This window comes from Watersipora subatra, chromosome 3 (assembly GCF_963576615.1).
Source record: "Watersipora subatra chromosome 3, tzWatSuba1.1, whole genome shotgun sequence".
Taxonomy (NCBI): Eukaryota; Metazoa; Bryozoa; class Gymnolaemata; order Cheilostomatida; family Watersiporidae; genus Watersipora; species Watersipora subatra.
The window spans coordinates 35522310-35545930 of record NC_088710.1 but is presented as its reverse complement, the minus strand read 5'-3'; the positions used below and the strand labels follow the sequence as shown (position 1 = coordinate 35545930).

Sequence of the window (23621 nt, the reverse complement as noted above, 5' to 3'; positions counted from 1 at the left end):
GAGACATTGCTCAAAGTGCATCAACATCTGTCCGACCTGGAGCGGTCTCAGGGTAGTGTGTCCACGGCTAGGGCCATAATCGAGTCTCATTTAGACTGGCATCCGCGATCCTTGTTTTTTCGATGTTTCATTTTGTTTCGCTATGCAACATCTAGGGACGGAGAATGTTATGGATTCCCGGAGTTAGCGAGTCAGTGAGATCCGATTTTGTGGCTTGCTGACCGTAAACCCACAACTACTGGTTAGTTGCCCTGTCCCTACAGTAGTCTGCTTTTGCACTAAGGCTAGCTTTCTTAAGAAAGTCTCGCAAAAGCTAAGACCGATTTGTTGTGTTTAGGATGTAGAGACACTTTTGAATCGGCAGGGCTAGGAAGCGTTTCTTTTTTGTGACAGGACGTATATTTATTCACTCTTTTACTATATACTGCGTTTCGGTGATTTATTTGCTTTAACGACTTTCCTTTACGATATTTTGTATTAACGGTAACCCTGGTAAGCTAACGTTTATATGATATATCTATATGGTGCTCAATAATAATTCAACTTGTCTTGATCTTGATGTTGTTCTTTGGTTATTGCTACTGAATCTTTAACATGGGCTCGTAAGACAACAAGATTAAATAATCACTGGGAAAAGGACCCCAATTACGAAGTGGGAATTGTTTGCCCATAAGCAGGACGACTTCCATTTCAATATGATTGGATCACTAATTCGTTTACCGTGTCCTCGCTCTAAGGTAGTAAGACCAGCTTTCTACCTAGCGGAATCAGCCAATGTATTTGGCACATAAATACATGAAAAACATGTACTGTATGTGCCTACCATACTTTTCGGACTATTAGCCGCTACTTTTTTCTGATGATTTGAGCCATGCGGCTTATATAAGAGTGCGGCTATTCTGTGGCTTTTTCTTTCACCGCTAGGGTGCATTAACCAGAATCTCCGATTAGTGCGCTTCTAGTGGTGAAAGAAAATACGAAACAATGCCTAACGGTACTGTTCCGTTAGGTACTAAGTTAAAAAGCGTTGGTTAATACGAAACAGTGCCGTTAGGCACTGTTCCGTTTTAAACAGCAAAGTTGCAGCCGCGTTAAAAAGCACCGTCCTGAGTTCTGCGGCCTATACAAAGGTGCGGCCTATGTATTGTTTTATTATCGTTTTTTGGAAAATAAAGCAGATGCGGCTTATATAGGTGTGCGGTTTATAGTCCAAAAAGTACGGTATATGGCAATTATGCTATGTTACTATGTATCTATTTTGAATTATGAACGGTTAGGCGACAGTCAATAGGACGACAGACACTTAGGCGACACTTTCGGTTCGAAAGGCGACAACTTCAGACGGAAGGGCGACACAGGGGACTAACAGGCGACAATTCCGGACTTTTGGGCGACAATTCCGGACTTTGGGGCGACAATTCTGAGGACAGCATTAATTCAAATGTTGTTGTTGTGAATATTAGTAGTGAACACTTACAAGAGGCCAACTTTATTGATGCCCAGATCGGAAATATTCCATTAGTACATTTTTCACGCATTGCTCCACCTTATTTCCTTGGCATCTATCACCTGCTTATATCCTCATTAATCTGATTACATTATTCTTTTACACACAATAGGAATTCATATTGTATTAATGAATATACCAAATGTTCATTTAATTGAGATGGTTATTATTAAAAAGAAACTGCTGAGATTAATCTGTCTTTAATCGCCCAACTATTTTTCTGTTCATCTAAATTCCACAAATTGAACTCTAGAGTTTGTCAACTCTACACGCTCAAAAGTCATTTAGACAGTCACTACTTTTTTTCCACTTCTTTCCTTTGAATGCTTGGGAAAACTGGCAAGATGCCTATCAGTGTGGCAAGAGTCTGAGATTTCTTACCGCCTAATATATGACAGCATAGAGGTACCAACTTTTTTAATCCCTTTGAAGCGATGCATTCTTGAGTCAATAGCATACCGCTGTTGATGAATCATTATACTATTGCTGGCTCATGTATTAGGACCCTCAGTAGTAACTCTCTAACTAATGTATATTCTTGTTCTAATTGCAGTATGAAAATAAATACATACATCTGTGTTTAGCTTGATACATTTTAATAAATTTGCTTTTTGGTATATTTATACAAATAATAAAGCTCATTTTTATCATATATAACTTTCAAAAGTATGTATGTCAATAGTTTGCAGCATTAATGTTTTTTTTACAATGACTTTATTCTGATTGATACTATGTAGATAAACCCATCTAGCGATAGAACTTCTCTTTCCTATCTAGAATGACGAGATCAGGTTCACGGTTATAAATTGGCAACTTAATATTACTTTCTTCTAATTCTAAAACTTACATGAAAAGATAATTTGAACTGCAGGAATATAATTATACGCAGTGACTCGCATGTACTCGAATGCACTTGCATTTTCAATCATAAACAAAAATAATAGCTGGAAATTCCCTACACCACTCTTTAATAAAGTTGTCATTAAAGTTCAAACCGATGGCCGTCTATGTAATATCTTCTAATCTTTTCTGAAGTCTGTCCTTTATTAAAATAGTTGTGTATAAAAAAGATTCATAGTGCGTGTTAAAATGCAAAATATAGTATATGATGTGGCACATGGCAGCATTAACCTGCAGCTGAGTATATATCACAAAGGTCTTCGAGGTGTTGATCACTCCTCATTGTCTCAAACTACAAGTTGTGTGCCATCGGGATATGTGACAAGGGTGATTCGGTCAAATATCTCAAGTGACTCTAATGGTAACATGGCATCAGGACCGGTTGATTTCTATGCTTTGGAATGGATTTTTTTTCATAAGCTTTCTGTGATGCTGTTTAGTTTTCTTGCAACAAGCTGCAGAAGTTAGCAAAATATGGATATATCTTAAGACACCTATGTCAGAAAAAGCTTTCATTTTTCATACTCAAATAAAATCTCAGCAAACATAGATCAGTGTGAATCGTAATTTAGCCTATTGAGTCTGCATTATAATGACATTGGATTATTATCATAATTGTAAAGAAACAAGGATAAAAATCATTCTTTCCACAAGTAAATGAGAAATCACAATAATAGGGAATTGTCTTTTCATCTCGCACAAAGACCAAACTTCTCTCCCAGGCTACTATGGATTTCGACGATCGAAACCATAAAACTATTTATTTTCGAGGTGAAATAAACTCCAAAGTTTCAACAATTAGAGACAAGATTGTCGACAATTCAGCCGAGAACGTGACTTTTCGAACCGTTTTGAACAAACATGCTGATACAAAAACAGGATTTGGTGTTTTAATTGAATAAGCTAGATGCATTTTTATAAAAATAGCCTTAATATTTTGTTAAATGTCTGAACTAGCATGATCAGAGAAATCCCACCAATGGCGTTTAAAAATACATGTTACTATTTCGATTTATAAAAAAGTCTGTAAAAATAAAACAATAACACTGTCAAGGTTACGTTTCAAAAAATATACGTAAGCATTGCACTAGCCTGTCTTGACAAGCTGTTGTTTTTGCGTAGTTGTCCCCCCGTCGAGCGGCGAGCAACGACAGCTTATCACAAGACGTACTGCACCTGATGCATCAGCTGCACTTATAAGGAGTTGTTCTCTTCCGTCTACGCGGCTTGGCTGCGATGTTAATCCGGTCGCTCCGTTGGTAATCATAACGGATTTCACGCAAAAATTTATGTAGAAAAATTAAGATAAGAACGTTTAACTGGCGACCCCTCTCTGCAGTAAACTTTATTAGAACTTGAGAACTTAGGCAACAACAGCGACTAAACATGTCGTTATTTGTGCGCTCAGTCAGTTTTATTTCTATTTTTGTATCAGTCAGTTTTATTTGTTCTTATGGATTTTATTCTAAGTTTATTTTATTCTTAAGTTCTACTAAAATTTATCACAAAAACTGGTCTTTGGTTAAACGTTGTAATCTTGTTTTTTTTTCTACATAAATTTTTGCGTGAAATCCGTTATGATTACCAATGGAGCGACCGACATAACATAACGTGACATAACCGACAAGCCGCGTAGACGGAAGAGAACAACTCCCTATAAGTGCAGCTGATGCATCGGGTGCAGTACGTCTTGTGACAAGCTGTTGTTGCTCGCCGCTCGACGGGGGACAACTACGCAAAAACAACAGCTTGTCCAGACAGGCTAGCATTGCACACGACGGCAGAATCTCATACCGTAATTTGTCAGTTACATTACATAGCCCTTCAAGCAAACCAATTTGTCGCCTTTCAGTCTGGAGTTGTCGCCGGTTTGTCTGCCGTGTCGTCTTTCCGTTTGAAGTTGTCGCCTTTCGAATCGAAAGTGTCGCCTAAGTTTCTGTCGCCCTATTGACTGTCGCCCAAAGGTTCAGTTGCCATCTAATTTGTCCTGTAAACATTCGCCTCATCAGTAGAATTCTTCATCCTAGTGTCGACGTCCCAAATACAATGTAAACATTTTTGTTAACGAAGTCTCTTATGGCTAGCGGAGAATTTATTAACAGAGCAAATGTTACATAACTTACGTCTTTTCGATTGGATCGGTCTAAAATTTGGTTATTTTTCTTAGTAACATAATGTTGTTTACTGTCGTCTATTTTTCTTAACCATTTTGTTAGGTTTTTAGATCCATTATTAATTAGTCAGTTTCCGAGCACTCGTCAAGTACAGACATTTCCAGTACTCAACGAGTTTTTATCAATAGCGTTTCTCAATTAATTAATTAAATACATGTTCTGTCTAATGAACGCTTGATATACACCAATTATTTTCAGAGAATTATATATCAGTATAAACTGTTGTGTGTTGTTATAGCTGGAATTGAATGTAAGACGGATTCTATATATGTATTGAACAATGGGTAGTTGCTGATACTGACTCACACTATTCGTAGGAAGAGGAACCGTCAGAATAAGTGATATATTGGTACTCAATGGTGCCTTAAAGGTATCAATTGCAGTCAGACACGAACAGTGATTTATGTCAGCAACAACGTCAATCTTAACTGTGTAATCTAGCTAAAGTTAGAAAGCGGAGGGCAGCCTAGAATCTCAATATTCTACAAACGACTTCATCAGTGTTATTGATCATCTTATCTACTGTTTCGTCTCAGGCTAGAACTTCCAGGTTTCAAGAAAGATCCAATAGGATTGGTACACGCAGGCAGAGCGTCACTAACCAACCTGAGGTGGGAGATCTGGAGGACAAAAAGGTATTCTTTTGGAGTCCGGATTTCCAACCTGGTGGACGCACTGGGATCGAGATCAACTCAAGAACGCTACAACAGGTATTTGGAATTATTACATTGATTGCATTTATCAATAATCTTGATTGATTGAAACAGCTACGCTGAGTTTGATATAGTGTTGTTATAGCATTGTCTCAGTAATTAAAAGCAGTAAAAGAAGCTATAACATTGTGGTGGAGGCTAGGTTTTTCCGGCCCCGCTGCCAAGCAATTGGACGTCCTGGTGGATCGCCCCCTCTTAGTTTTTGCTTGCAATTTTGTATTGTGTATATCTGCAGTTGTTAATCCACTGTGGACAGTGTGTTTTTACGACGGGTGAGCTTAAGTAACTGCATAAGTGATTAATAGTTTTAGCCGTCGCACACATATTTGAGACACATTCCAATCTGCTACTGTTAAACGGATAAGTGCACTATCCATAACAAATTAGCGTAACTGCTTAGGGAACTTGAATTTCACAAGAAACAAATTGAAATCACCCCTCTGTCAGAGCAAGCAGATAAATCAGTTTTCAAGCGCCTACAGATTTACCAAAGCATAGGGTAAAGAATTAGTGTAGTGCAGCTAACAATAGGGAAACTGATATACTAACCGTCTTAGTTTTCAGGTGCTTACAAATTTACCGAAGAACAGGGTAAGAATAGTGTAAGGCAGCCAAAGATAGGGAAACTAAAATATCTTGATTCATTTTTACAGTTTTCAAGCACCTGCATATAACTAGTAGAGTAGCTACCTTAGGAAAACTGATTGTAAGCTTACATAGCTTTCAAGCAATTGAAAATACACTACAATAGTGACAATTCTGCAATATAAGCGACAGGGAAAACCTTTTGTTTAATTAATTTTGGAAATTAATTAGCAGATAATTAACCCAATTGAATTTTAAAAAGAATTACAGACGCTTATACTTTAATCAATTATACCTTACTGAGTGTTCATTTAATTCATTGTTGATTGAACCGAGTTATTGTCAAACTTGTGTAATCATAACCATAGCAACAATAGCCAATCTAAGTATTCTCTGTAAGCTGCATTAATTCTGAAGCACAGTAATTTATACATAGCGCAGGAGAAACTGTTGTTGTTACAACACAGAGTGACAAATACAAAGGGAAATATTTGCGTTAAAGCATGGAACAAGCAGGATCCTGGCTGCGTGGCATGGTTGGAGGCAGGACGAGAAGCAATAGACCCTACCAACCAGTCTCCACTGAGGAGATGACACCTTTGACTCAATCGGTAGGCACTGCTTCCAATGGGCAGCCCCAAGCTGCTGAAGCAGGGCTATACCCTGATATCAATACGGTACCCTTAACTGATGATAATAACACAAGTGGCGGAACATCTTTCGCGAGTTCAGCCGCTGATACGTCAGTGAGTCTAGAGGACCCACCCAGCCTCAAGCAACCACTCTCGCTAGGTAACCACCTACCGCTGAGTTATTACCAGGCCAACACGGATAGGCGATTAGGTATTGATACACGGGAGCAGCAACCAATAGGTTACCCACCAATACCTAATCCTCAACCTACCACCGCATATCAGCCACCATTCAGGTCACTGCAGCCCCCCCAAACAGCGACTCAACCGGGCATGATGCGCTTTGCTGCCCCAATGGTTCAGTCACAGCGGACATTACCTGCCATGAGTAGAGAACGACAAGCGGAAGCCGTGTGGAGATCAATACCGACTGATTTGCAGATGATGTTATTGCATGCAAACACATCTCAACCAAATCAGGCCCCTCTGCAACAACCAATCATAATTGGGAAGCCGTCAGCAGTTAGCACACCCCGAACTGTGACTGGCCCACCACAAGCATTTGGTCAACAGCCCTTCGCTAGTGGCCAACCAGCCGAGCGTACCAATCTACAACCACAACCCGTTATACCGTCTCCACAACAACCATTTTCAGGGCAACCGATGGTACAGGTTCCAAAGCCAATGCTGCAGACAGGCTATGAAATTCCGCCGGGAGGAGTCGTTCCCCCACCGGGAGGATTTGCCCCCCCGCCGGGGTATCAAATGCAGGCCCAAGCGGGTAATGTTGCCCGCCTCCAAGAGCCCGTATATCCGGCCTCGCCTATATCAGGCACGGCCCTGAGGTCTGCTGCCGCTCCCGTAGTTCTTCCGAACTTCGAAACCATGATCAACTTTGCTGATGAGCCACAGGAAAGCTGGCAAGGATTTACGGAGAGGTGGGAAGTAGACATGCTCCCCTTCGGTCAAAGCGACGAGCAACTTGCGCAATGCCTGCCGAAGTCCCTTAAGGGATCGGCGTATCAGGCCTACATAAGTCTGGTAAAAGGTGGTAACCCTTGTGTTAGAAGCTACCTAGCCCTCAAAGGCGAATTGGACAAAACCTTTCTACGACATAAGACAATGAAAGGAAGAGCCATGTTCACTTTGACCCAAGGGAAGAAGTCTGTAGGGCATTTTTATGATGAACTGGTGACCTCAAGCAAGGCCGCGTATTCGGGAATCCCCGAATACTACAAGGAGCAATTCATCAGGGATGCCTTCATAAATGGTCTGAAGGAAAAATACCAAGATAAGATAATAGCTGCAGGGGATTGCACGTTGGCTCGAGCATTAGAAATAGCCAAGACTACAGAATATAACGACGCTGTTGGAAAAGGACAGAGACTGGTGGCAGCTAACTCCCACAACGTGAATGAAATTCGATCTCAAAAACCGAAGGAAAGACCAGAAGGGTCAAGGGTAGAGGGGTTAGCCAAGCAGGTCAAGGCCTTGACCGAACTTGTGAAATCTCAAACTTCTAAAGGCCAGACAGCGCAAAACCCAACTATTAATAAAGACAGACAACCCTTTCGTCCAAGTCGCGTTCAGACATCTCAAGGAGATAATTATGGACAAGGGAAGAAGCAATTTAACCACGACATGACACCCAACAGCTCGACAAGAAATATCCCGCCAATGAAGTTTTGTAAAATTTGCAGAAAGAAAAACCATTGGACAGAAAATTGTTACAGCAACAGACGCAACGGCAACTACGGTGATAGATCCGGCAATAAAGTGAATCAGGTGGGGAATGCCGAAAGGAACTTTGAAAAATTGGATGACGAACAGTTTGCACATGCTTTGCTCACTCAACCGAAAGATGAGGGAGAAAAACCAGGAACCCATCGAAAAGGTACCAAGGTAAAGGGCACAAAAACGATGGCATATGCACCAATGCTGGTGTGCACTGTTCTAGCCGTCCTTACTACCCCTTCTTCCGCAGTACACCCCACAGGACCACTGATTTGCGGATCTTCACCTGCGGATAAGCCGCACATCTACGGGATAAATACCAACTACGTGTGTGATAAACAGTCTGTTGACAACTCTACCATGAAACCACAGGCCATGCAACTTATGGTATATCAAAAAAACCTAGTGCAATGGTCCAGCATCGCCTACCAGTGCAGTAAATTTACGCAGACAATAACAACCGAAATAAGTTGGTTATCGGATATCAAACAGAAAACTCCGTCAAGTAAGAGCACAACCGTTACAAGGGAAGAATGTGTCTCGATGGTAAACACGAGACGATGCTCAGCGGGACCTCTGGAAGGTGGTAATGGTGTCTACATTACAAAAAACACCATCAATGCAGAGTACAAGTACTGCTGCAAAAAACATGACTTCACGGCTGAACAGTGTTCGGTCATTGAAGCCAGTGTTTACAAGAGACATGGCCAAGACGTTTTTGAATCGACAGCTGGAGATGTGTCGAGCTGCAAGTATGAAGATAAGAGTTGTTTGCTAGCGGATGGCACGGTGTTAATTTGGAATGAGAATGCTAATACTACGTGCGAATTTACGGAAGATTACAAGGTGAATGGTACATATTTTGATGGTCATTTTGTAAGCACCGACCTTAACCTAGCGCTAACATTCCACAAACATGGCTTAAACACCATGAAGGATTGTTCCGATCGGCCCGTGACAGTTACGGACCAAGGGTTGGTAGTTCGCCTACTCAATAATGTCACCATGGTCGACTTGGCCAATTACACAAAGAAGGAAAATACAGCTGTGGGAGAGGATACCGCAATGCTGAACGCAATGATACAACCATTAGCCTACCAGATGGCACAAACAGAAAAAACTCAATTTTGGAGTAATTATGCGTATACCTGCAACAATATTGCAGAGACCTTGAAAATAATAGCCCTGCTCCTAACTCAACATCCCACTACTAGTGCCCGCTTCCTGTTGAATAATTCCGACATTATAGCCAGACAAGGACCCGACTTTGTGCAAGTGTTCCCCTGCACTGAACTTAATCCAGACTCTTACAAGTTCCTGGGCATGGAGGAGAACAACTGCACAGAGTATTTGCCCATCAACATTACTTTCGGTGGTGATACCTATGTTGGGTTCGTAGACTCAACAACTAATGTGGTTCATACGGATTCCATTCAGGTCGACTGCCGTTTAAGGGACGAGTCGCTTATTAAACTAAATGGAACCGTCTACACTTACCATCGAGATGGAACACTCACTAAAGCCGGATTACTACACAATATATCTATTCCGAATATCCATTTGGGAGCTAACCCACCAAAGATTCACGAGACCATTTACAGTCGAGCTCACAGACTAAACTGGCAGCAATTTAGCGACCATAGCAGTCTCAACAATCTACTGGCCACGCTAAGTCGTCAGAAGCAAGTACTGAATGCCATGGGTGTATCGGCTACCAGACACCGGACGTTGGAAGACAATATAAGGGAGTCCAATGAGGGCGTGCTTGGGAACGCTTATTTCCGGTTTCTAACGGGAGGACATGTTGCTAATGGATTTGAGATGTGGTCATTTCTGTGCAACTTGGGGGTGACATTACTTGCCTCATTTGCAGTGGCATATAAGTTATACACGAAATGCCTCGCAGATCGAATTCAACGCTACCGGAGCGCCCTAGTAGCAAATGTTGAAGGTGGAGTCACAGATGAAGATATCGAAGCCATTGCGGAAAACACCCCTATGTTTAAAGACGGAAATGATGAGATCCTCGCAACCAGAGGAGACGCCACAACTCAGTGCGATTGCAGGAGAATGCATATGGAGCCCTCAGCACCATCTGAAGCGCCTTCGCAGGGGCCCTTTATGCGCCTCCATTGTACGCCCCAGGGAATAGGTATAGTGTCTAATGTCAATGACACCAACTTGCCATTCCCCACTTACTTCCCGCAAGAGCAATATGCAACCCAACATTGACAATCAAGCAACCCACCAACTAGCCAGGATAGAGTGAATGGAATCACATCGAAAGGGAAAAAATGTCGACATGCAGTGGTACGAGTTCTAATTTCGGGAAAACCTTGTTTGGCTTTAGCTGATGCAGGAGCCACTATCACCTTGATTAGAGCTGATATCGCCGCCCGACTGAAATTACCTATTCACCAACACAAGATATCTGCTACAGGAGTGACCAATGACACTCTGAAAATTATAGGCAGGACAGCAGCTAAAATCACATTAGGAGGAGAGGTTTATACTCATTGCCTCCATATAGCGGATCAGATTTCCCATGAAGTGATTTTAGGCACAGATTTCTTGGCCAAGTTAGGTGAGGTTGCATATAACTTTGACAAATGTTTGCTGAAAATTGGAAACACGGATGTACCGATGGGAGATAGAGCAGTAATCCAACGAGATGCCAAAATTTGCATACACAAGGGAAATAAACATGCTGTAAGGATGGTAGACCATATGCGACTACCTCCTTTCTCCCAGACTTTGATAGACATTCGCGTCGAGCACGACTTCAAGGAAGGTCGACTGTGCCTTTTTGAAGGCAATCAGTTAGCGACTTCAAGGAGTCTGTTGATTGGAAGATCAGTAGATCGAGTAAATACAGGGATGATCCGTTTCCCCATACTGAACACAAGCTCCTCATTTCAGATCATGCCAGTCAACGCGATAGTAGGAAGTGTAGAAAGTCTTGAAGAGGACCTACATCTACTTAGGGATAAACCGGTGGTACAATCTGATAGTAGACCAGGAGATTCGTTGAAAATGGAGAACACGGATTTAAACCAGAACCAAATACGACAACTGAGAGGCCTGATCAACGAATTCCAGGACACGATAGCGGAAGGGATTACAGAGCTTGGTCGGACTTCCATAGTGGAACACGTAATAGAAACTGTTCCGGGAGCTACGCCGGTACGTAGTAGACCATACAATATACCTGTACACCTCCGTGCCGAAGTAAAAGATCAGATTGACAAGATGATGGAACAAGGACTAATATCGATGAGCACAGGAGCGTGGAGTTCACCGATAGTTTTGGTGAAAAAGAAGGATGGTACGTGGAGATTTTGTGTGGATTACAGAAAATTGAACGCAGTTACAGTTAAGCATTCAATGGCCCTTACGAACATAGACAATGCTATGGAGATCATGCATGGTAAAAGATATTTCAGTAGCATCGACCTGTGTTCGGGATTCCATCAGGTGTCCCTTCATGAGGATTCGAAAGAAAAATCTTCCTTTATAACACCATTCGGTACCTACCGTTGGAATGTGATGCCTCAGGGGGCATCTGGGTCCCCTAGTACCTTCCAAAGGTTGGCACTGGCTATAATGGCAGATCTCATTACTGAGGGCAGTAGCTGTGTCTACTTGGATGATTGGCTCATGACCTCTAGAACATTTGACAAACATTTGGAGTTGCTCAGAACAGTATTTTCTAGACTCCGGTTCGCTGGACTCAAATACCGGTTGTCAAAGAGTACTTTTTGTCAGAGAGAGCTCACATACTTGGGGCATGTTATATCTGCTAAGGGAATAGCGGTAGCCCCACATAACACTGAAAAGATATCGAAATTCAAAGCACCGACGGATAAGACGGGAGTTAAAAGGTTACTAGGCCTATTCTCCTTCTACAGAACATACATAAAAGGATTCTCTTCTATTGCGGCCCCTCTTATACATCTAACAAAAGATGTACCATTTGTATGGACCGAGGAGTGCCAGCACACGATGGAAGTGCTCAAAGAAAGAATCACCTCAGCACCAATATTATCTTTTCCAGACTTCTCGAGGCCTTTCGTTCTCACGACGGATGCGAGTGCCACGGCCGTAGGTGCAGTACTCTCACAAGTAGGAGAAGATGGCAAATCTCATCCTGTGTCGTTTTACTCCCGAGCACTCAAAGCTCCCGAGCGCAAGTGGGATGCTTGCGAGCAAGAGCTGTTTGCTATCTTATGTGCGGTGAAGCATTATAGGGCGTTTCTTATGAACACCCATTTCAAGGTTCAAACAGACAATGTAGCATGCACCTATATTGTAAAGAAGAGTGATCTCACACCCAGGTTGGCAAGATGGGCGGTACAACTGGCTGATTACTCTTTCGATATAGAGCACAAAGCGGGAAAAGAGAATCTAGTCGCTGACGCACTGTCCCGAGCTGATGAGGTGAATGTGATCGATGAAGATTTAGATGAGAATGACAAGGGCATGTCATTAGCACAGTCCAGAGACTACTACCTTTCTCCTATTATGCTCTACCTGAGCAAGAAAAAATTTCCACCAGACGCTTCTAAAAGAGAGCGTACAGTGATTATGGAAAAAAGCTCTGGATTTGAGCTGGTGAATGGGGTGCTATACAAGGCAAGAGATGGTCAACGTCTGCTGGCCATACCAGCCAACCAGAGAAAAGACTTGCTCTTCGCAGCCCACGAGTCCCTTATGTCAATTCACCCAGGAGTGAGTAAAACTTTGCTCAAGCTAAGGAGCAAATACTGGTTCCCCAATATGAACAAAGAAGTAAGAAGACACATTAGCCAGTGTGAGTCATGCCAAAGGAAGAAGGACCCTAAAACCCCTATAAGAGTACCCATGAAATATCAAATGGCAGACAGCCCATTCGATGTGTTGTCAGTGGACTTTCAGGGACCCTTCGTGGAGAGTGACTCTGGCATGAAGCACATTCTGGTGTGGACAGATCACTTTACCAAGTACACAGAGTTGGAAGCATGTAGAGACCAGGCAGCCATGACAGTGGCCAGGTCATACATCGAAAGAATTTTCTGCAGGTTCGGTTGCAGTAGAGTTTTACTCAGTGACAGAGCAAAAAACTTCCTCAGCGAGGTGGTCACTGAGATTAATTCTCTGCTACGGGTGGATCATCGTAAAACTACTCCCTACCGCCCTCAAACCAATGGCCTCACAGAAGTTACGAACCGCACTATTGGACAGATGCTGTCGCACTTGGTGGCTGAAAATCACAAAGATTGGGACACGTATCTGCCCTTCGTGCAAATGGCTCACAACTCTGCTCGTCATACAGTCATCAACGCATCACCAAGCATGCTGTTGTTCTGCAGGGAGATGAGGATGCCGTATGACATGACACAACCAAAGTTACCTGAACGAGTAAGCCCAGGTACATATGCAGCAGAACTGCATGAGCGTATGGCCACGGTTTGGGAACATGCTAGACAAGCCATGGAAAAGGGAAAAATTAATCAGAAGAAGTATTACGACAAAAAGGCAACCCCATCGACATTGCGAGTGGGAGATGCGGTCCTCTACTATAACCGCCGAGGTTACCGAAATCGAACATCTAAACTCATAAAGAGATGGCAGGGGATCTACATCGTCAAGAAGATGACAGAAAACTATGCGGACATTCAATTATTTGACGAACCGGACCAGAAACCATTCAGAGTGAACCTAAATACACTAAAACAGTATCATGGGCCTGCAGTGAGGGGCAGTAGCCATGAGCTAGATATAGATTTAGGGTACTCACCTGATGACGAATCAGATACCAATGATGACGCCCGCGCTGAGTCGGATACCAGTGATAGGGAAGGTAATTCTTCTCGTAGTGGTGGGAAACCAGAGGTTAGCTACCCGTCAGATGGCACTAGAAGACCTGAAAATGACAAATCAGCAGGTAACACTTCAGTAGTCTCAGACGGCAACAAGAGAAACAGTGCGGAACATTTAACCGTTTCCGGAGACTCAGTATCTTCCCAAGGCAATGATTCTGAAGTACCTGTGGATGACAACAGTCAGATAAACAGAAAACAACCACCACCCGAGCCAGAACAACGAACGCGGAAAGATGCAGATGGTAGATACGCTCTACGGCGGAGAGTTAAGCGGAAGCGGGATGCAGATTTTCTGTATACGAGCTCATAGACTCTCACCTCGCTAATCAGAAGAATCAGGATCAATGTATCATATTTAGCTGTCAAGATATACCTATATATATGTAAACATATACGTACATAATAAAGTCAAGATTGGGTTTAAGTAGTTGTTTTATTTAATCTTATTATGCAATTTACGGAGTAAATTCATTTTTTACAGGGGCATGATCATAATTAGTTTACGATGTGCTCATAGGATATATCTTGCATTATACTTTGAGTTCACTAGTAGTATTATCATAGTTAAGCAACATGCAACTATTTTGTTTAAAAAACAGATATATTCAGGCAATTAAGCATTTTGGCACAGCATAGCATTTGAAGCTTTGCAATACTACTGCTCTCTTGCGCGGTGGTAGCAGGTTATCAGTAGGAATATCACGGGAATACTTAATAGCATCCCACATATAAGGAGGATGTCCAGAATGATCGGGTCTAAAATAAAATTATTGCTATCAACACTTGAGGAAATCAAGTATCACAGAAGGGTACCCAAACCATAGATTATTTATTCAAATATATATATATCAAACACAAAAGGCACTTAATAAGCCAGAAATTCAAATCAAGCCTCTTCAGGGCTTTGTCTGTGCAGATTCAGAGTTATTGATGATTGCCGTCTATTGGAGTATTTTCTAAAACAGCACCAACATACGACAGCCAACAAAATCCCAGCCACCGCAATGACGGGGCCTAGTATATTCCAATCTACAAATAAAAAGTGTTTGAGAATAGTACGAGACTGAAAGAAGATACTTCTTTCATAATATTTATGACATACCAATATTTACTCTTTCTTTGGTAAAGTATTGCAGTGTTTCCACAGCACCCGTAACATTAATGGGAGAAATGGAAGTGGTGGTCAGGTTTGGCTCACCAATGGAGACAGGTAGGTCGGTTGTAGTGGAGTGATAGTCGGATGCCGCAGTGGTATGGTGAGTATTCGAAATAGAGGTAGGTGGAGAAGTTGAGGTGGTGGGTGGCGACGTTCGACAGTCCCACACCTCGTGGAAACATTTGCAGTTGTGGGGGCAACCCTGTTTGGAATCGTGTTAGTAAATTTTTAGTAGTATATATGAATTTTAATGAAATTTCACGATAGAAAAACGGCAGACTAATTAGATTGGAGAAGTTCAAAACGTGGAAATTCTTTCTCCAATCTTATTTTCTAGTCCGAGCCCATAATATTCTGATTCTATGGTGCAGTTGAGAACTTTTTGTTTTTTATTATGATTTAACCTCACGTTCTAGCTGAGCTTATTAACTATTAAACTCCATTTTATCACCAGATTACATGCATATATATAAAAAAAAAAAAAAAATAATACAAGTTCCAAACCATACTAATGAGAAAAAAAAATATATATATAGGCTGATGTACACTGGTACATATATATATGCCTATTTCTGAGATTAGCACGTGTTGTACTAACGCAATGTTTCCTAATTGTTATATCTCGACTATATTCATTGTAAACCATAGAATTAGAATTACTTAATGGGGCTCCAACCACGAGTTCTTAACATATTCATAACTTTATAATGTATTTCAATGGATAAGAAGTCTTACGAGCTAAAACTCGAATAAGACGTTTTATACTTTTATAGAGTAACCCGTATGACTCATTTATCTGTTATATTTCTTTTTCCATTTCATTTTACTTTTGGTTTATGGGTTTCTAGTGCAGACTATTTATATATGTATATCATCGGTATATGGATTTGGAAAATTAAGTACTTACATACTCATGAACCGCGACTACACTAGCAAGAAGTACAACGAAGAAGAATACGTTAGACATGTTGAAATAATATTACGGTATTATACGGACAGGTATTAGCAAATGATATCGCAAAACTCCTCCCCTACGGTGGCCTACGACGATTTCCTCGAACACATTCGGTTGTACTAATACATGATATCCGGCTTGGTTTAAGTTAAATGTCAGGGACTGACAATCTTAACTCCGGGTGAACTGTTATAGCTGGAATTGAATGTAAGACGGATTCTATATATGTATTGAACAATGGGTAGTTGCTGATACTGACTCACACTATTCGTAGGAAGAGGAACCGTCAGAATAAGTGATATATTGGTACTCAATGGTGCCTTAAAGGTATCAATTGCAGTCAGACACGAACAGTGATTTATGTCAGCAACAACGTCAATCTTAACTGTGTAATCTAGCTAAAGTTAGAAAGCGGAGGGCAGCCTAGAATCTCAATATTCTACAAACGACTTCATCAGTGTTATTGATCATCTTATCTACTGTTTCGTCTCAGGCTAGAACTTCCAGGTTTCAAGAAAGATCCAATAGGATTGGTACACGCAGGCAGAGCGTCACTAACCAACCTGAGGTGGGAGATCTGGAGGACAAAAAGGTATTCTTTTGGAGTCCGGATTTCCAACCTGGTGGACGCACTGGGATCGAGATCAACTCAAGAACGCTACAACAGGTATTTGGAATTATTACATTGATTGCATTTATCAATAATCTTGATTGATTGAAACAGCTACGCTGAGTTTGATATAGTGTTGTTATAGCATTGTCTCAGTAATTAAAAGCAGTAAAAGAAGCTATAACAGTGTTTCGGGAGAAAATATTTTATACATAGTTATTCCAAATCCACACACAACACCAGTGTTGAATTTGCCATGTAATCTTATCCTACGTTGATTATGTTCAGTGTGTGCACTTTTGCATAGCTTGTGGAAACTGAATTGATTATTACTGGTTCAGGCACTAGTGAAAGGTGCTAAGCTATTGTAAGCAATACTGATATTTACCAGTAACAAATACATGTACTTCTTTATTCTATAACTCCAACAATTATAATACATAACTAACGAAATTCTAAAACAATAATATTAATGACAAAAAGAGTAAAATAGCTAATAAAAGTTACACCCTTACTCGATCCATATCAGGACCATGTCAGTCCGTAGGAAGGGAGGCTCAGCAGTTGAGATAGGAGCCTCAACAGTTGGAAGGGAAGAAAGCTCAGCAGGCAGAGGGGAAAAAAGGCTGGGTCATCAGAGCTGTTTTTTATAGATGTCTCTGTTAGCCTGTGAGAAGGTGTTTAGACACCCAGGTTCTGTTCTTTATGTTGCAGAGGGTTAGTATATATGTGGACTTATTATAAGTACATCATGGGAGTTTATTGATTGAAAATGCTAACTCCACTTATTTTAGTAGTGTCTGGTAGAGGTTTAATTTCTTTTGGTGGTTTTTTGGCTGGCCAATTGACGTCTCTTTCCTCATGGGTTACTTCCACGGGAAGTTTTCAATTTGCTTGTAGTTGGGTATATGATGACTATTTTTCTTGATAGTCATCTGTTGTACCAGGCATCTTGTTCATTGCAATATTACATATCTCCCTGGTGGTTTAGGCATTTCTCCATTATGCTATCTGCTTTTGCTAATACTTTCATACAAAAACACTGGAAGCAAACACAATTCTTGTTATCGTGGGTTTTTCGATTAACGATATGATTCGCAGTCATATCACAATGACAGAACCAAAAGATTTTTAAACATCCAGAGCTTGGCTACTAACTTGATCTGAAATTAACAGGCAGGCCACGGCCTTATTTTTTTTAGAATGGTGTATAATTAGCCATCAACCTCTGATTCTTTAGCACATAACAATCAGTAGTTATCAGGAATCTAAAATTCGTATGCATGAATTATTCATTACTGTGTGAACTCCAAAGGAATACAATTCTTGAAAAAATTTATATTATCCACAAACATTCTGCTTATACCGGCACATTTGAACATACATCTCCAATAACGTCTTCCGAGCAGTGACAATTATGCATCCTGCAATTATCCTAGATCCTATCAACTAGAAATAGTCAACACTAAGCTTCAATTTCCCTCAGAATGTACCAACGAAAACAATTTAAATAATATTGTTGGAAGCCTTCAAGTAAAAGAAATAAACAGCATAAAAAAAACTTCCCCACCTTGTTAGCCCTGTTTTACTGGCTATGTTAGGAAGCCTACAGACATGTTAGACCTCAACGTCAGCCTGCTGATTTTAGAGACTATATGTTTTACTTGAGTTATTTTAGAACATATAACGTTTTGCGTTATATGTTCTAAAATAACGTAAGAAGTTACTTTGTTGTTTTTATAGTCGTATTTTTACATTTCATCATTATTACTTGCTTCCATACTTCTACTCTTTTCAGTCTCTTTTCTTTTGTATCAACTGCTTTTTCTGCACCATGATTACTAGATAGTATCATAGGTTTTTAAAAGGTATAAATCTGAAGATGTTTGATCAGGTCTTTTTTGGCTTAACTCTCGAAGCAGTGTTCGCTCTTTTCATTGCAACCCCCACTCACATTAGACTCGCTAGTGTCCACAATTGTAAAACTGAACAAAGAAAGTATAAAACATCATCTAATTGTATGCAAACACTCAAGAATCAAACTGTGTGAAGGAGAGCTGCTTAAGGTGTACTGGTTTGTAAAACTGTAACGTTTCAAGTAACTTCGAACATCATATGCTAAAAATATGTTTTGGTTGATGTCGAGTCAAGTATTTGCTCAAATTTATCAAAAAATTGTAGGTTAGGGAGATGATAAGTCGAGGTGTGACTTATTAACAAGATGCAAGTTGACAGTGTACAAGTTAGTTCAGGTACTCATCAAGCCAAGATGTAACATAATTTGTAACACCAATTTTCAAGTCAATGCCAAGTCATGCTCTTCGTAGAAGCACTTGTGCTAATAATCCTCTAGTGTCCAATGACTTTCATAAGAACTATTAAATGTTGACTTGCAACAAAATTCACATTACAGTTATTTGGTATCAAAAGATTCACCATGTCTTACTCTGCTGTGTTGTAGGTGCAAAATATGTGGAAATGTGATTACAAGCTCTTAAAAGCTCAAAAACGAACAGTTAATCGCTGCCATCACGAGACTGTCGTAGATTAGAATCTTTTTTCAAAACGGCTCAAATGGGACGTAGTTGTACAAGATGGTTTCTGTTTACACTTTCACCCAACCTCATTCGTCGAAATATTTCGACAAATGTACTTCACGCATTCAATAAAATCGTGTCTATTGTTCTTACGTGTCTATTTTATCGTCGTAATGCTGTCACTTTCAGCACTGATATCTTATAACCTACCGTAAGAATTTGTGTAATATTTTAACCTTAGCTCAAAGGAGTACATATCATTGTCTAATAAACATGACGAGCCTGTTGGTCACCTGTGGTAATCGAAAAGTGCTGCAGAAATTATTTGCGAAATATGGGTCTCATGATCAGCTTACGACTAGACGATTAGACTAAACCGAAACAAAACTGTAAAGTAGCGAGCATCTATATTTGATACGGGGTCTAAACCCAAAATGTTTGTCATAAACTAGTGCTATGAGAAGTTTTATATTGCGCCTTTTATTGGCCTTTCAATTCACGTGAGAATATCATGTGACAAAACGATAACCAAATGTAATGACTACGTCAGAGAAATAAACTGATTCCAATCTATGGCAGCTTTTCGTTTTTGAACTTCTAAGAGCTTGTAATCACATTCCCACATATTTTGCACCTACAACACAGTAGAGTGAGACATGGTGAATCTTTTAATACCAAATAACTGTAATGTGAATTTTGTTGCAAGTCAACTTTTAAGCAACCTCTACTGTTAAATTTTTCTTGAGCTAAGCCATCTAATTCAATTGATAATACATGTTTCAAAGACACCAGTTGCCTACTGTTACAGCTATTCTACCCTTTTGCTGGGCTATGACGCCGAGGTCTAATCCTAATTCAATAACAAATAATGGGGTCTCGGACTATCTCTTGCTTTCGAGGCCAGAAGAGTAGTAAAGTGGATATGGATGGCTCTTCTGGCGTTTATCATGAGAAGCAAGTCAAAGAGCTTTGCGCTATACACTCAATCAACAATCTGCTTCAAGCGAAGGTGTTTGAGAAAAAAGACTTTGATAAACTCTCTGATGCGTAAGTTGATCACTAAACATCTTTAGTATATTAAGTTGCTCAAACTGTTATGACATGTTCCTTGTGTGGCTGAAACCATCATTGCGATTCATATCTCATCATCACTTTCTATGTTTCTATGACACGATTAATTCGCAAGTTTGCATCATCCACAAAATGAAAGATGGAAGCGAAGCGACAATTGTACATGTAAATGATGTGTAAGAAAATTTTGCCCGAGCTATTCTATTTTAAGAATTTTCCACAATTCAGTCATTCCTATTGCGAAAGCGTGAAGGTAAGCGAGGCAGGACTGCGCCGCTATGACTTCTGTGGTAAAGTTCCTCATCTTTTTTAACAAAGTGTATGCGTTAATGCACAACATACGAAAGTCTAATGAAACATCACACGGTAACTCAGAATGCGCACAACACCCGAACCTGTTGCTCTGCTTATTCTAAAGCTATGATAAAATCTAAATAATGGTTCCATTACACTACTAAGATAGTCAGTCTAGATGTCAGGAGATCATACTGCCTTCGACCTACATTCCATATCGCATAGACTAGTACGCCTGTCAGTCCCGTACACTGTGAGAGATCGTGATGAGTAATTGGTATATGGATAATAATGTGCGGTATAGCGCTAGCGTGCTTGCCTTTGAATTCGGCGCTCTGGGTGTGTTTCTCGTGTGAGGCAATCTTTTCTTTTTAATTGATGGACAGATGGATGGGCAGACACGGCTCTTATTATAGTAACGATTATAATTTGTATGTTGATTTCATATTTCAAACTCAATTATGACACCTTTATGATGCAATTTTTAGCACTTACGTTCCTCTGTCTTTAGGCTCTCTCCTAACACCTTCTTAAACCCACATCGAAGCATCTTAGGAACAGGAAATTATGATATTAATGTCATCATGGCTGCTCTTCAATCACAGGGCCTAGATCTCATCTGGTTTGACAAAAGAAAGTAAGCGATAATTTGACTTGCAATTGATAGTACCTACATATATACTGCCTTGTACACTCTCTCTCTCTCTCAGGGTGTTACTTGTAATTGATAGTACCTATATACTGCTTTTTACACTCTCTCTCAGGGTGTTACTTGTAATTGATAGTACCTGTATAGTGCCTTGTACACACTCTCAGGGTGTTACTTGTAATTGATAGTACCTATATACTGCCTTGTACACTCTCTCTGGGTGTTACTTGTGATTAATAGTACCTGTATACTGCCTTGTACACACTCTCAGGGTGTTACTTGTAATTGATATTACCTATATACTGCCTTGTACACACTCTCCGGGTGTTACTTGTGATTAATAGTACCTGTATACTGCCTTGCACACTCTCTCAGAGTGTTACTTGTAATTGATAGTACCTATATACTGCCTTGCACACTCTCTCAGAGTGTTACTTGTAATTAATAGTACCTGTATACTGTCTTGTACACTCTCAGAGTGTTACTTGTAATCAATAGTACCTGTATACTGCCTTGTACACTCTCTCAGAGTGTTACTTGTAATTAATAGTACCTGTATACTGCCTTGTACACACTCTCAGGGTGTTACTTGTAATTTATAGTACTTACATGTATATACTGCCTTGTACACTCTCTCCGGGTGTTACTTGTGATTAATAGTACCTATATACTGCCTTGTACACTCTCTCAGGGTGTTACTTGTAATTGATAGTACCTATATACTGCCTTGTACACTCTCTCTCAGGGTGTTACTTGTGCATGTTCCGCACGGGTAATCAGAAACCCCCTACCCTTTGACAATGTTAAAAGTATTTACTGTTGCTTAATGTTAGCCCAAATGCTGAGAACGTCTTATTGGCACCATGTTTCACACTATAGTGAAACCTCGGTTCTCGAACATAATCTGTTGCAGAAAGTTGTTCGAAAACCGAGTTATTCGAGGTCCGAAACAATTTTTCCCATTAGAATAAATGTATGTAAATATTAATCCATTACAAGACAAGAAAACAACTTCTGTAAAGCATTTTTTCAACATTTAACACCATAAACTGTACTTTATACTGCATACTATAAATAAAAACAGGTAGATTTAGATCATGTTTAATTTTAAAATAAAAGGTTTTCTATATATGAGGGAAAAAGAAAACAAAAGTAAACATTTCGTATGCTTTGCTCTTAAAACATCAAAAGCATTAAAGTTAAGATACAATTCCAAAAATTGCAGAAATTGATAATGAAACAGCAAAAAAATGTAACAGATCAATTACATCAAAAATCGTAGGATAAAGAAAATATAAACAGCAATGGCACATTTACTTCACATCTTTGAAGGAGAATCCTCCTCCAAAACAATTTAGGTTAACTCGACTGGAGGGGTTGTCTCTCTAGCGGCTCTCTCTCTCTTCGGTAGAGACGTCGTCCCAGTTGGTTCCTCCCTTTTTGTAAAGAATTTATGACGCGTAAATCGCTTCTCTGTTTGTTAACGAATATTTCCACACTGTTTCTGGAGTCGTTCCGAACAATTAATTTCAATGCGCATGCTCCCATTTGGTCGAGAACCGAATTTATGTTTGAGATCCGAGACGAACAAATCTCAAAGTCTTTGGTCAAGAACCGAGGTTCCACTGTATTTTACGAACTGCTAAACGTAACTTTGTTTTATTACAGGGATGTGAAGGAACTGAGGCTAGAAAATATAAATGGCTTTATACTAAACATCCCTTCAGATTACAAGCTAGGGGGTCTTATACCATTCAATTTTAATCGTAAACACTGGATATCTGTGAGAGAAGTCGGAGGTGTCTATTATAACCTTGATTCCAAACTTGGATCTCCTGAAAGACTTGATTCATTACTGAATTTCTTAGGGAACCAGGTAAATGAAAAGGACAGAGAACTGCTTTTAGTTGTCTCCAAAGAAGTGCAAGAGTCATCTTCGTGGAAGACAACGATCACCAGCTGACATCAACTTGACCTTCAATTTCTTTCATATGATAAATCGAGTCTACATAGTAATTGTGATATTTTGAAGTCTCTTATTGTGTCTTTTTAGGACGGCTTGATATCTCGGAAATCTTTTGTACAGTCTTGTATGCCATTTATTTAACACGGATACCTACGCAAGGTCGGCTTATCATACCATGGAGACTGCATATTTTGTGTTTACCATGCAATATATTTTTGATACCATTCAAATATATTTTTAGGATATTTGTGAATGTAAACTGGCAATAACTCGAATG

The 23621-nt window shown here is 40.1% G+C and overlaps 1 protein-coding gene across 3 annotated transcripts; it reads left to right on the top strand.

Moving 5' to 3' along the window:
• Positions 1–399: 399 nt before the first annotated feature.
• Positions 400–23597, top strand: LOC137389680 (josephin-2-like). Of its 3 annotated transcripts, none has more exons than XM_068075758.1 (4): positions 400–492; positions 20173–20411; positions 21241–21366; positions 23047–23597. In XM_068075758.1, exons 2-4 carry the CDS (start codon positions 20233–20235, stop codon positions 23339–23341), a joined length of 600 nt encoding a protein of 199 aa, XP_067931859.1. In that variant the 5' UTR covers positions 400–492; positions 20173–20232; the 3' UTR covers positions 23342–23597. The 3 variants fall into 3 exon arrangements, with proteins under 3 accessions (XP_067931859.1, XP_067931857.1, XP_067931858.1); XM_068075756.1 differs by lacking the exon at positions 400–492 and adding an exon at positions 18836–19079; XM_068075757.1 differs by lacking the exon at positions 400–492 and having other exon boundaries at positions 20167–20411.
• Positions 23598–23621: the final 24 nt, after the last annotated feature.

Coding starts and splice junctions, on each gene's coding strand:
- LOC137389680 (XM_068075758.1), top strand. CDS start 20,233: ATGGGGTCTCGGACTATCTCTTGCTTTCGAGGCCAGAAGAGTAGTAAA. Junction 20,412..21,240: donor TTTGATAAACTCTCTGATGC/GTAAGTTGATCA, acceptor CTCTGTCTTTAG/GCTCTCTCCTAACACCTTCT. Junction 21,367..23,046: donor ATCTGGTTTGACAAAAGAAA/GTAAGCGATAAT, acceptor GTTTTATTACAG/GGATGTGAAGGAACTGAGGC.